Raw genomic sequence first — 14250 nt, 5'->3', positions numbered from 1 at the left:
ATATATATATATATATATATATATATATATATATATCTTTTTTTTTTCTAATTGTGATTTTTTTCTTTGTTCATTTGTTTTAAAAATAAGGCAAGTTTTAAAATAAAAATTATATATATAACTAATTTTTAAAAACTTATTTTTACCTAAAACATATGTCAGATAAATCATCGATCATATCTAATTATACAATTAAATATTTTAGGAGTTGATCTTAGAATAAAAATGATCTATTTCTACGGTCTACGATTAAATTATAAATTCAATTCATAAATTTACTTTCATTTTTATGCATTTTACATTAATAGAAGAAAAAAAAAACATGTTTAATAATTTACTTTCATTTTTATGCATTTTACATTAATAGAAGAAAAAAAAAACATGTTTAATAATTTACTTTCATTTTTATGCATTTTACATTAATAGAAGAAAAAAAAACATGTTTAATAAGTCGCTCGAACTTTCAATTTTATATTTAATAAGTATCCAAATTTACAATTTTGAGCCGAAAAGATCATTCAAATATTCACCAAACCTAGAAAAGTTAGTTCCTTATAAGACAAACTTTAAATACAATTTTGAGTCTGTCTAATTGGTCATTCATTCATCAAACCTAACAACGCAAAATGAAAAGTCTAGTGTAAGACTTTACGGGACATAAATTTTAAATTTTAAATTTTGTTAAAAGATTTATTAAACACAAAATTGAAAGTTCAATATGACAACCCAAAGTTCAATATAACAACCCAAAGTTCAATATAACAACCCAGACACACTGCTAGCAGATATTGCCCTATTTCAGCTTTTCCTTCCGAACTTCTCTCAAGGTTTTAAAACGCATCAGCCAAGAAGAAGCTTCCACACTTTTGTAAAAAATGTTTTATTCCCCTCTCCAACTGAAGTGGAATCACCCGTTTAGGTTCTTACTAGATAGATAGTTTTCTAAGCTTATAAATACTTAGACTGTGCAATGCAGTATGCTGCGAATCTCATAAGCTTTGGTCTTTCATTCGCAAAAAACTGTATTACTGCAAATACTCAAGAACTCACAGTTATATAGCAGAGACAAGGGAAAGCTACACTGTTCTTACAATTATATACTCTACTCTTTTATGATTCTGAGCCCAAAATTCCAAAACTGAAAGGGTAGTAAACAGCTAATGGCGCTTCATTTCCTGGAATAAATTTGCCACTCTTGGTGATAGCCTTGGCAGATACTTAAACAGCTGTTGCATACAAAAACACACAGTTAACAATCCTTCTGAAGGAAGAAAAAAAAGACTTCATGGATACAATCAAGAAAACTATTGTTTTGATCCTTTTAGTTCATATCACATCGATCCTTACTGTGCAGAAGGTTGGATGTACATATATCTCATCTAAAGTTAACGATGACACGTGTCAAACCCTTAAAGCAACAAGCGAGAATAGACAAGAAAAAGAATCCTAACGTGCGGAAAAGAAAGAAGAGAGGGTGAGGAGGAATTTCATTGTAACGGCCTAGATCTACCGCTAGCAGATATTGTCCTTTTTGAGCTTTTCCTTTCGGGCTTCCCCTCAAGGCTTTAAAACGCGTCGGCTAGAAGAAGGTTTCTACACCCTTACAAAGGGTGGTTGTTCTCCTCCCCAACCAATGTGGGACATCACATCCATACTCTGATCTTACTGGGGTGGGGTGTATAGGTCTCGATTACGTGGTTGGGGGTCACTTCAATTTCCCAAGACTCGAGGAGATTTAAAAGGTTTATAATTACATGGTACTTTCTTAACTTAAGGTGAATGTAATATAGATTAAACCTTCAGGGATTAAATAAAAGTTGCAAAAAACTAGAACAAAACACGAGCAATACATGATAGACTTAAGTCATTGCTCTTATGAGAAAACAAAACATAAAGAAACCAGGCCCTTTGCACAATATGGGCACGGTTACCATTAGGCCAAAAGGGCCAATTCATGTATTCATTAGAAGCATGATTTTGTCCAAGCCAAAGAAACACACAATGCATTACATCATCAAGACCTTGTTAACATTCAACGAGAAATGAAAATTCTAGTAAATGCTAAGAACGGCTAAAACTCCAGAGATAAAGTCAAAATAGAAATAACACTTGATATTATTAGAAATGCTCATAAAATATCATATTGATATTCGTAAAGCAGAAACATAAGCGTTCTCCTATCAATGTGGAAAATATATTGGATTGAATTGAAATGAATGGTTGTTTTAAGTAATCCTAAAAAAAAACAATTCATTGTTTTACTGAATCACCTCCTTTTGTTTGTTTGCTTCGGTACATGTCTCGTTTGAATATTCATCTGCTAGAATCCTATTTAAATAACATCTTACTTTCAGACAACTAACAAGGTTGTTTGTTCGTTTGTTTTCCTTTTTTCCTTTCTAAATCTTGCCATCTCACCTAAAGAGAGGAAGGAAAACTTAGCAGAATAGGCATCCAGTCCATTTCATGAAACTCCATGAACCAACACAAGTATTTATCCTTTATTTTTTCAAATTTTAAAACACTGCATCAAGACACTAAAAAAATTTAAAAATTTTCAAAATTTCTAGATGTATCGTTCACATGCTACGGCCGGCCCTTACTGCAGATAAGAATATGAAAAATAATGTAGGTAATGGGAAGATATGCGGAACATACCCAAAGTTTCACACATGCATCCATGATAACTGGAACCAGGCATACAAAGATGGTTATAGTAGCGTTATCAACCTCGAAGCCATAGTGTTCGAAAATTATCTCTAACAAAGTCTGCCAGCCGGATTCAGAATGGTACCTGCCAGAAAAAACTTTTTAATAGCACCAGAAACTGGGAATAGAATTTGCATGTGCAATACACGAATTTATAAGAGATCTGTACAAGGTAATGGGATAAATACCAGGCAATTCACCTCAGCAAGTTTTGATCAAGATAATTCAATAAAAAATATCAACGGATTCTCTCATATATCCTTCTATGATTTCCATTTAATTTGAAGACCTTGTTTAACAGCTAATCCTTTAACTAACTGAATAAGAATCAACTTCCCCAAAAAAAGTCCTTTTAAGGGAGATAAGGAGTGCACTTCTTGAAAGAAGTTATAAATCCAAAACTGTTTATTCTATTTTGTGCATTAGAGATTTAGTTGTGGATCAAAAGATGACAAAGAATCACTACAAGGGAAATAAGATTCGAATTACCTTATTGATCAAATATCTCAAAGCAAGAACACTTGATTGAGATTTGAATCACTCCACAAGCAAGATCGATCATGTCAAGTTTGAATTATTCTAAACATGCAACTTAAACTATATAGAATTGCACAGAAACTTAGCAACCGACTAAAGGAAAAGGTAAAAACACTTAGCCCTAATGATAAGGAATCACTCCAAGGGAAAGTACAATTCAGATTACCTTGTTAATCAAATATCTCAAGGCAAGAACACTTGATTGATATTTGAATCACTCCACAAGCAAGATCGATCATGTCAAGCTTGAATGATTCTAAACATGCAATCTAAACTAAAGAAACTTAGCACTTGACTAAGGGAAAGGTAAGAACACTTAGACCTAATGATAAGAAATACTGTAAGATTTGAATTACCTTGTTGATCAAATATCTCATGGCAAAAACACTTGTTTGAGATTCGAATCACTTAACAAGCAAGATTGATCATGTCAAGCTTGAATGATTCTAAACATACAATTGCAAAGAAACTTAGCCACAAAGCAAAAATACTCTTTTTACTACATTTTCCAAGTCTCTTTTACAAAGATAACATACATGGTTTTATATAGGCTCAAAATGAAATCCTTGACCTAGGGCATTTCAACCATTTGTAACTTTCATAATTTATGACCATAATTAGCCACTATGCAAATGTAACCTAAAAATAAATAAAAAGTCTTAAAACATAAAATACATTAATGAAACACCATAAATCTAGATTTTAATCATCCATCATAAAACATTTGAAGTATCTTGAAGCCCTTATTGCATAAATGAGACATGATACTTTTTAATGTGAATTTGATTACAACTTGAGTTCAAGTTTAATAGAACTTGACTTTATCTTGCGGTAAGTGAACAACCTTCTTCACAACTTCCTTCAAATTCATATTGTATGATTGAGATGCCTTGGTTCATATTAAAAGATTTCCTATGTTCAATAAAGGAGTTCCAGTTCAACAGTTTCATAGACGTGCCAGCTCTGGCATTTGTAATGTTATGGATACGATAATTCATGATCTCTTAAAAGCGTGAAGAGGTTAGCTCACGAAAGGCACTAGGGGAATTATAATATCCAAGTCTTTTACATTATCTTCTACGTCAATTCTTATTCTAGGCTTTTCTTTATTATAAAGATTGAAATTAAAAATTAAAGTTAAAATCTAAATTATGAGATAGACCACCCTTAATTCCTAGTTATTGTTTTCTACGCTGATCAACCTTCTTTACAGTCTCTCAATGAGTGTCTCATATCCCCTTGCCACATTCTGCAAGCATTCTAGTCAAATCTATGTCTTTATAGTTAAAAGCAGCCAAAAGGTGATCAAGAGACTGGATCTTGAAATAACAGACTCTATGCAGAAGTACTAAAGTTCGACAGTACTATAGATTATCATGTCTAATAAATAATAAATGAAAGAACAGACTTAGAATCATGGAAGCATGTGGAAGGAATTGATAGAACCAAAATTGTAAAGACTGAATAATTACCCTAAAAAAATATCTGTAATAAGTATAATTAAAAATGCCTTCCCAGTATCTGATATATCACTTATAATTTTATAACCTGTAAATTTCAACAAAGCTACCTGCAAAGTCCAGGAATGAAAAAGAAAATTGATTAGTTGCAGAATATATTGGATAGCATAATTAACAATGTAGCTTAAGAAAAAAATAAGAATTAAATTAAAACAAAAAAACATATATAACCATGCTTAGCCAACATAGTTTATTTTCCATTCAGAAACTATTTAAAACATCAAAAGTAATAATGCTTTGAACATGGCTTATTTTCCATTCAGAAACTATTTAAACCATCAAAAGTCATAATGCTTTGACTTCAAATATAGTTTTGTCTCACGGTCCACTCCTGACATCAAAATAATATAACAGAGTTGGTACAGATATTCTAACATATTGACTTGACCAAAATTGAATTGGTATTGTTGATGTACACAAGATAATTCTAAGGACCCATGAAGTTTGAGAGAGAGGGAGACTATCTTGAACAGATCAGACCATGAAGGCCTCGTCCAATTACTAGAGCAGTAATGGAACGTACGTATTCCTGCCCAAAAAGTTAGCATCCAGCAAGCTACACAACACTACCAGTGGACTTCGCTTCAACCCTTATAAGGACTTGCATGGTCAAGATATCTCTAAACCCCAAAACAACGACTTTCCTCTTTGGCTTCCTCTCTCGACCTAGCTTTACTCTTTTCAACTATGAAGATTAAGTTCAAGAAATTCATGAATTATAGTCATTGTAAAATTGTAAACGGGTCTCTTTTTGTTAGATTAGGTAATGATCCTGGGGTGTGATTATGGTTGAGGAAAAAAAGGTGGCCTACTTTTCGTTTCAGTGTGCAAGGGAGTGCTTGTTGTTGGAGGAAGTTTTTGTTGCTTTTCAGAGGTAAGATGAACATAAAGGTTAAGAAGTTTTTGGAACTGCTGCAACGTCCACTCAATTTCTGTAGGCCAATAAGTTTTCTGGAAATTCTGCTCTAAGATTTTCAAAATTCTCTAAGATTTTCAAAATTTACTCTCTCAACTATCAGATCAGATAGTGTTTATTCAGTCCCTTCTCTCAAATAATGTTATGAGCTTTCATTATTTCTATGGTGGTTGGAAAATAATGTTATGATGACATGGGGTGACCCGTATTATACATCTTAATTTCACTAATAAAAGTCAGAGAGGGAGAGAGCAGGTTGTAACTTACTTTACTTTGATTGAAGTACAAAAGAATGAATGATGAGATCCCAAATACCATGTCTGACCATATGTTGGCAAATGCTTTACGGTTCTCAAGCCTCCACTCCTCTCTCATTGTTAACCTGTTTCAAGGCATCAACAAGAGAAATTTTTTCGAAGTGAGTTTCTTTATACCGAATGGAATGGCGTCTATGCAAGAAGAATCAGTATACATAGGACTGCACGCAATTATGTATCTACGTATATATGTGACGTAGGAGTGCAGTAGGCATGATTTATGGGTGTTTTTGTAACCTCAACCAAAAGCTACAAACAGTACATTAAGTTATTATCCTATGATAATCTTCTATCACTTCCAGAAGACTGTGTGCATGAACATGTTGATTATTTTCATGTATAAAAATGGAAATAAAAAATATTAATAAACACAAATACCGAGGTTCACCATATGTGAATTGTAGCTTTTAAGTTTTTGACAAAAATTGTTGAATCGTTCCTCAACCCAAAAGCTTAATCTGATGAGTTATGGTAAATTTAAATATATTAATATTTTAACACTCCTCACTTGTGGGCTTGAAAATTTGTAAGACTCAATAAGTGGAAATCAATATTAATTGAGGAGGAAATGACATTATCGAGATTCAATTACAGGACCTCCTACTCTAATACCATGTTAAATCACCATTCAACCCAAAAACTTAAAGTTGATCGATTATGGTAAATTACAAGTTTCATGGAGAAAAACTATTTGTCAATTTTAGCTCAGCCTATGGGTGGAAGAGAGGATAAATGTGTCGTTTGATAAATAGCGCTTCAGTTGTATAAGTGAATTAGTGAAACAGGGGACACCAGGGAGAGCGACTAAATATTCCTAGACTAACAAAAATAAGTTCATAGATATACCAGAATATCAAAGTTGAGGCATGAACTTTGGCAGTAATCAAGGAACTCCAGAAGGTTTAAAATTGAAAATCATCTAATAATTGGACTATTTAAATCACTAAACAGAAAAACAATTTATCCACCCAATACATTAAATTGAGATAAAATAGCGCGCATCAGTTTTAGCACGATTGTTAATGTTTTTAGTAGTGTAAATGTGAGTGGATGTACAACCCTAAAATGTGAGGTTCTACTGTATAGAAAAGGAAAAAGCGAAAAGGACTTCACAATAAAGCTCTTGACCTTTATCTCAAAACAAAAGTAGCAGGCAAAACAAAACATTATCCATCATTAAACAGCAATCCAATCTCAGGCTTTCAAGTCCAACACATTTTTGTAATGGATTTTTCTTTCAGACATGGCAAAACCGTAAGGAAAACTTAATAGAATTTACTTAGGACACTTAACTTCTTACTAGAATCTAAAAAGGAAAAAAAGAAAAACAAGCTTAGTTGGAATCCAAAGAAAACAAAAATTATGAATGCAAACTTACGCTTTATGCCGTAACTCCCACCACAGCTCTTCATCAGAAAGAGGAGGAGATTTTCCAATTTCCATCTCAAGTTTGAATCTTGCTTTCTCAATTTTTAGTTCCTCAACCATCTCAAGTTTCTGGTATCTTCTCACATCAAGAAACTCTGCTGCCAGTGGCACTTTCTTGACATACCTGTTAATTTAAAATTATAATAATAAACATATGTCTTTCACATCCAACTATAGCAATGAATGATCTAATGTAATAGTTTAATGGCAGCACCAAAATAAGCGCACTTCTCTATACATATATGCATAAATATGGATTCAGGTGAACAAGATCAGAATATGATTTATCATTTAGTCATAAAGGATCAAGAAACAAGTGGCACTCTTATGGGCTATCCCCAATGCAAGTTAGAATATCGAACCCCAAATGACTGCATGGTTCAACAAAGTTGCATACATTGGTGCAATTAATTGTCGAAATGACATCTTGCCCATATGAGGGCTAGTAATGATGGTGCATGCCAATATAAAGGAAAATTTGAAAGGTCGGTAATATTAAGAGACCCGAGGGAAGACTTCAAACCCACTGTACAATGCTCATCAAGGTTGAAATTGAAATGGGCCAACATTAGTGCAATGGAAAACCTAACCATGTGACTGATGGTAGCAAATCCCCCTACGTAAGTGATGAATATAGAGTAAAGCAAGTTCAATGCAAGGACTTAAACTCCAGCCATTTAAGAAGGGTTTGTAAAAGCAGAAGATGGGCAGAAAGACCTAACATTACTTGGATTTTTTTAATATAAGAAACCAAGAATTTTTTATCCCTCCCAAATATGTATAATTGGGAAGTATCTAACAATAAAGTAACAGAATTATTAAGACCCCAAAATTTAGAACCGCAGTTAGAAGATGGGCGGAGAGAATATAGAATAATGCAAAGAGTAGCAATCACTCCTCCACCTCTCATTCTATCAGATTTCTTCTGAACCTAATGATCCAGCTAGTCAGACAACCACCCCAAATTTTGAAGTAGAAAGCCTTAAGAACAAAAAGGTGAGGAAGCATTGGTATAAAGGCCATATTTGTACATCAGTGATCATCCCAAAATATCACAGTTGCTCCATCTCTTTAACTTAAACACCGGAACTAGTTTGAAGTCAAGTAACCAAAGTACTTGTGAAAAAAACCTAAGAAATTATCAGCAAGCTAATAATAATTTAATGTCAAAATGCAATAAGTTCCTTAGAAAACCTCCAAAGCTATTGTAGATCATCATCCTAGTTCCATGTCTGAAGTTTCCAGTATTGAGGACTTTTAATCTTTTAAATAATAATAATAACAATAATCCAATGTAACCAAATTTCCCATGAGAATCTCTAATAAATTCTTCAAACGGAAGCTACTACAACAGTAACTCCATAAACAGAGAGAATTTATGGGGGAGATAAGAGAGAATCTTTGATTAGCCAAAGATGGGGAACTCTATCTTAATAATTTTTTTGTAATTATCTTCAAAAGATAGTTTTGAAAGCTTGGAGATGTGGGGCTTTCCCAGATGGCATACCGAGATAAGAAATAGGCCAACCCCTTCCTAATACTACCAAATTCAAGCCACATTCATCAGTTCATAATCTGTGGAAATCCTATGAAGATACAGCATAACAACAAGAACGCAGTGAATACAGTTCATAGTCCTGTTCAACATGAAAACACAGCATATAGAAGCTGACGGTTAATTTTTTTTATTAAAGAAGAACTCGAAGGTGAGGTGATTTGTATGTGTCATATAAACTAAGAAACAACCAGAAGATTTTCTCAAAAAGTTTTCAGAAACAGCAGTTTGAATCTTTGTATACACAAGCTGCAGTGACCAATACTTTATGATTCAATTGAAGTCCTAAAAAGTTTAGATTTAACTCCAAGTTGGCTAACTTGATGGGCTGTATACGGGAGAAGTTTATCTTCCAGTACTTTTAGCCGTTTATCCCTATGTAATCACTTTGTTAACCGGAAAAGGTTTTATTGTCAGAAATGCTCTGGAAAACAATGCCAAAAGAATGAACACATAGTCATGAAAGATAAGCCCATTAAATCATGATGATGTTTCATGGACTGCAAATTTAAGCACAAATTAAATTACTGATACTAAAGATAAGGGGCAAAGTATCCATAAAATTTCTCCCTGAAGGCATGACACACCATAAAGAAAAATTACGCATCTATTACCTATCAAGAAAGGGCATGAGAACATAATCATGAACCACGAAATCCAATGCCCATGGTACAATTATCAAGACTGTCAGAAATTTTGCCTGCAAAAGTTCAAAAAGGTATTAGCTTAGAATAGGAAAAGTTTCATTCTGAGAAACAATATTCAAATCAGTGATTTCAAAGTGCAAGTAAGTTCCCTCTTCAATGCTATATTTGAAAGGAGATCTAGTAATCCACAAGTGTGTGATCAGTGCTACTTGGGTTAAAGTGGTGATTTAACTCCTATCTTGGACTTCTTTTGAAGTAGTATAATCCAGAAAAAGCATCTTGGGAACATATCATTGAGAAGATCGGTCTAGTTGGAAACTTCTCAACATTTCCCAAGGTGGAAGGCTAACTCTTAACAAGTCAATTACTTTCCAGTCTTCCTTCAAATTCTCAGGCCTAAAAAGTTTCATATGGAGATGGAATAAAAATGAGTTTTTTCTTTTTGGAATTAGAAAAAGGTTTCTATGCTAATTCTTTGCAAGCCAGAAAGTTCTGTAAGAGGTTATCCAATCGCTGGATTTTGTGGTTTTATAGATCAGCTGGGGCGGTGGCCAAAAACAAGTACTCCAAGATATCAAACTCCAAACCCTAACAGCTCACAAAAATTCCATAACGTGAGAAACAAAATATGAGAGAATACTTATATATAGTTCATGCTATCCCATCACTGTAGTTGCATATAATATATTCATACATGGAAACCCTGAATCAATAAATATAGTGTAAGATTACAATAAAACACAAAAGACTAAAACCACCTATTTGCTATAATTCTATGCACGCTATAACAAGTCATCAAACATAATATTGTGTGACACGGAAAGGGCAACAATGGACTTCAAGTGTCTTTCAACAAGAGCATAAACACTTGGATAGAAATATAGGGCACATATGTGAGGTGTAGCACTTCTTCCTAGGGCGAAAAGTTTCGATATAGCATATATCACAAGGACAATTATATGATCGTGGGTTTCCACAGGCATGATCAATGTTGTGTCAATTGAGGGCTCACATGGATAGAGATCTAGGAAAATCCTTTCGTAGTTAAGCAAGTCTCATGAGTCATTCAAAGAAAAGCGCCTTCAAGCAAGCAACAATATATAAAGCCATAAAGGCATCCCATGTCATGTTGAGTGTTCAAAGGAGGTAAGGCTATGTCGGTTTGGTTTTTGGCTCTTGAGGCAAGACAACTTTGGATTTCAGGCAAGTGTCTACCTATAATAATGCATGAACAAGGAGCATATAAATAAGCAATCAAATTACAAGGACAAGAAAAGGCTAAGCCAATGATGAGCAAAATGTTTAAGACAAACACTAGAAATACATGTTCTATAGACTCCATCAATTCAGAAAAAAACTTGTCACAGGCCAAGTATCCACAGAATCATGAAATAGTGTTACAGTGTGAGAAGCTTTCAACAAGCCATAATGAGAGAGGAATTAGGGCGACATATAAATGAAGATGGTTGAGGTCATGATATGGCATGTTAGCTAGGTTCTACAAGAGATTGTTAGGCTGCTAGAATACCCTAGCAGTTAGAACATGTCCATTTAGGGATATAACTGTTTGGAATCACGGATCTCAACAATGGTATGATATTTTCCACTTTGAGCATAAGCTCTCATGGCTTTGCTTTGAGCATCCCCAAAAGGCGCCGTACTAATGGAGATGTATTCCTTACTTATAAACCCATGATCATTCCCTAAATTAGCTAATATGGGACCCCCTCCCAACAATCCTCAACAATAACAAATCGCATACATGTGCTTACCGAATTGAAGGAGGCATACTGGAATACACGGTCCTCATAGAGAATGTCATCCTCTTCCTGCCCAAGAACCAAATCTCTGACTGACTCAACAAGTCCCTTCTCAGGAACTAACTCACCAGCATCCGACGATTCTTTATTCAATTCCCCAAGCCCATCGTCCCAATCTTGACTCCACGAAGATCGAACATGATCCGTGTCATCATAAATCCAATCAGTCCACCTCTTCCCCTGTTCATTCCTCACATCTTCCTGTGCTTCCTTCAATTCAGTAATGGCCTCAGCCCTCTTCTTCCACGCCTCAAATTTCTCATAATCAGACAAATCTTCATCACTCGCAACACTCTCCAACTCATCCTCCAACATGCCATCATCCTTCAAGCCCAACCAATTTCCATCGTCATCAAAGAAAAACTTCTGCCACCAACTCCTCTTTCTCGAAAACCCATCATTCTTCTTGGCATTAGGAACATGCCGATACCGACCAAATCCTCTTCTCTTTCGAGCCACTTTACCAAAGGAATTGCACGAAGAGAAATTGAAAACACAAGACGCCTTGTAGTCAAGACAGATTAACTGGGGGCGTAATGGAATTGACGTGCTCATCAAGAACATATGCATTAACCAACATTTTTCAGCTTCCAAAAACGATGATCATGCACGCTAATGAGAAGAAATCAAAGAAATGAAACAAGGGATTGTTCTAGTCTGTCGCTAATCTAATTCACCATGTCCATAATCCAAAAAGAAACTGGTAAGAACAGAATTGAAAGCGATGATCAAAAGGAACTCAGCTCGGCATTGTGGATTGAATCAGAAACGGAACAAAAACGTTTGGCGAAAGTTGTTCCCTCCCGTGAATCCGCTTGGACTGAAGCTCTGGAGGAGCTTATAGAGAGAGTCTTGAAACTCAGAGGTAAGGATAACGGTAGTGGACACGTAGCTACATCTACAGATAATTCCACAATTACAGAATTAATTATAATTTGTATATATATATATATATATATATATTTTTTTTTTTTTTTACAATTTTATTTTAAAATAATTGATTTTGATATGATTAAATTTTAAATTTGAAAAAAAAAATATGATTATATTACTTGGTAAAATAATATAAAATTTGTTAATATATATATATTAACAATTTTATTTTAAAGTAATTAATTTTGATATGATTAAATTTTAAACTTGAAAAAAATGTGATTATACTATTAGGTAAAATAATATAAAATTTTTTATTTGTAAGACATGTGATTTAAAGTATATTAATATTGATATTTAATGTCTATTTTATTATAAATTAGTGTTTTAAAACTTTATATTATTAAAATATGGTGTTTTTATTTAATCTAAAAATTGATTAAAAATTAGAGTATGATTGTTATAGAAAAAAATGAATTAATCAAAATTTTATTGATAAAAAGATGAAATATATATAATTATGAATATTAAGACGAAAGAAATGGATAATGGATATAATAACAGGTGAGAAAAAAATTAAAAATAAACGTCGCCTGAGAGATTCGAACTCTCGCGGGGAAACCCCATGTACTTAGCAGGCACACGCCTTAACCACTCGGCCAAAGCGACTTGGTTGTACGCTAATTAATAAATACTATTTTATCTTTTTACTCTTTTTGTGATGAAAAAAACTTAATATATTTATAAACGTTCAAATTTTTTTCTTATCGAATAAATAGTTAATATTATAAATTCTGTGCTAATTAATCTCTTGCCGGGATATTTTTTTTACAAAATTGAACGGTAAAATTTCTAAATGAAATTTAATTTTTTTTTATAATAAATCTATAAATTAAAAATATCGACTATGTTAGAGACTTATTATCGAAAAGTTGAAAATTTTGTTGTAAAATATGATAAAAATAACGCTTACATAATATTAGTTTAAAATATTTCTATTATAGATCGACATTTTGTAGTCAATTTTCATAAAATATATACATTAATAGAAAGAAGTTGACTTCAATTAAAACCTTAAACTAATAATTGTACCAATTTAAAACCGAACCTTTTGCACCATTTGTTACAAGTACATGAACACTTTCGGAATGAAGTGTTTAATTTTTTTTTTTAAACAATCTAATATTCGTTTCAAAACTAAAGTAAGTATAATTGTAAAACAGTAAAACAGAAAATTTAAAATTTTAATTGTTACAATTATTTATAAATATGCACATAATTGAACGAAAATTTCTAAACGAAATCTAAAGAAAACGGTAAATTTCTATACAAGTGAAAAAAGTTCCAAGTTTCTATTGATATAATTATAAATTTAGAGTTATCATATTTATTGGTAGTGTGTTTGAGTTTGTTATAAATGGTATCAGAGTCAGACATTGGGCGGTGTACCAGCAAAGAAGTTGGACCCCCAAGGAGTAAATTGTGAAGTCCCACATCGGTTGGAAAGGGGACGAAGCATTTATAAGGGTGTGAAAATTTTTCCTTAGTGAACACATTTTAAAACCTTGAGGAGAAGCCCGAAAGGGAAAGCCAAATGCTAGTAGTGTGTTTGAGCTATTATAAATGATATCAGAGTTAAGACATCGGGCGGTATACTAGCAAGGATGCAGGACCCCCAAGGAGTAGATTGTGAGGTCCCACATCAGTTGGAAAAGGGGACAAAGCATTCCTTGTAAGGATGTAGAAACCTTTCTTTAGTAAAGGTATTTTAAAACCTTGAGGGGAAGTCCGGAAGGGAAAGCCAAAAAAGGATAATATCTGCTACCGATGAATCAACTCTACCCTAAAAACTAAAAACAAAAGGAGAGAGAGAGAGAGAGAGAGAGAGAGAGAGAGAGAGAGAGAGAGAGAGAGAGAGAGAGAGAGAG

At 33.3% G+C, this 14250-nt stretch overlaps 1 protein-coding gene and 1 non-coding gene across 2 annotated transcripts; both read right to left on the bottom strand.

Annotated features, from left to right (window-relative positions):
- Positions 1–961: 961 nt before the first annotated feature.
- Positions 962–12346, bottom strand: LOC111798742 (chloroplast envelope membrane protein). The gene is made up of 7 exons (XM_023682066.1): positions 11402–12346; positions 9597–9682; positions 7378–7551; positions 5950–6064; positions 4719–4816; positions 2659–2794; positions 962–1226 (listed from the first exon to the last, which is right to left on the bottom strand). Exons 1-7 carry the CDS (start codon positions 12017–12019, stop codon positions 1158–1160), a joined length of 1296 nt encoding a protein of 431 aa, XP_023537834.1. The 5' UTR covers positions 12020–12346; the 3' UTR covers positions 962–1157.
- A 563-nt stretch (positions 12347–12909) lies between these two features.
- Positions 12910–12991, bottom strand: TRNAS-GCU. The gene has a single exon. It is a non-coding gene; the product is annotated as a tRNA-Ser (tRNA).
- Between the last annotated feature and the right edge of the window lie 1259 nt (positions 12992–14250).

The sequence above is a fragment of the Cucurbita pepo genome, chromosome LG07 (assembly GCF_002806865.2).
Source record: "Cucurbita pepo subsp. pepo cultivar mu-cu-16 chromosome LG07, ASM280686v2, whole genome shotgun sequence".
In the NCBI taxonomy this organism is placed as follows: domain Eukaryota; kingdom Viridiplantae; phylum Streptophyta; class Magnoliopsida; order Cucurbitales; family Cucurbitaceae; genus Cucurbita; species Cucurbita pepo.
The sequence above is the reverse complement of the archived record's forward strand: the minus strand, read 5'-3'. Positions and strand labels throughout refer to the sequence as shown.

What these genes read in the sequence shown, in the direction of transcription:
- LOC111798742 (XM_023682066.1), bottom strand. Translation starts at nt 12,019, where the DNA reads ATGCATATGTTCTTGATGAGCACGTCAATTCCATTACGCCCCCAGTTA. An exon ending in TGGGAGTTACGGCATAAAGC is followed by an intron (nt 6,065 to 7,377) that starts GTAAGTTTGCAT and finishes GCCTTGAAACAG; the next exon opens with GTTAACAATGAGAGAGGAGT. An exon ending in TGTACTTCAATCAAAGTAAA is followed by an intron (nt 4,817 to 5,949) that starts GTAAGTTACAAC and finishes TGGACTTTGCAG; the next exon opens with GTAGCTTTGTTGAAATTTAC.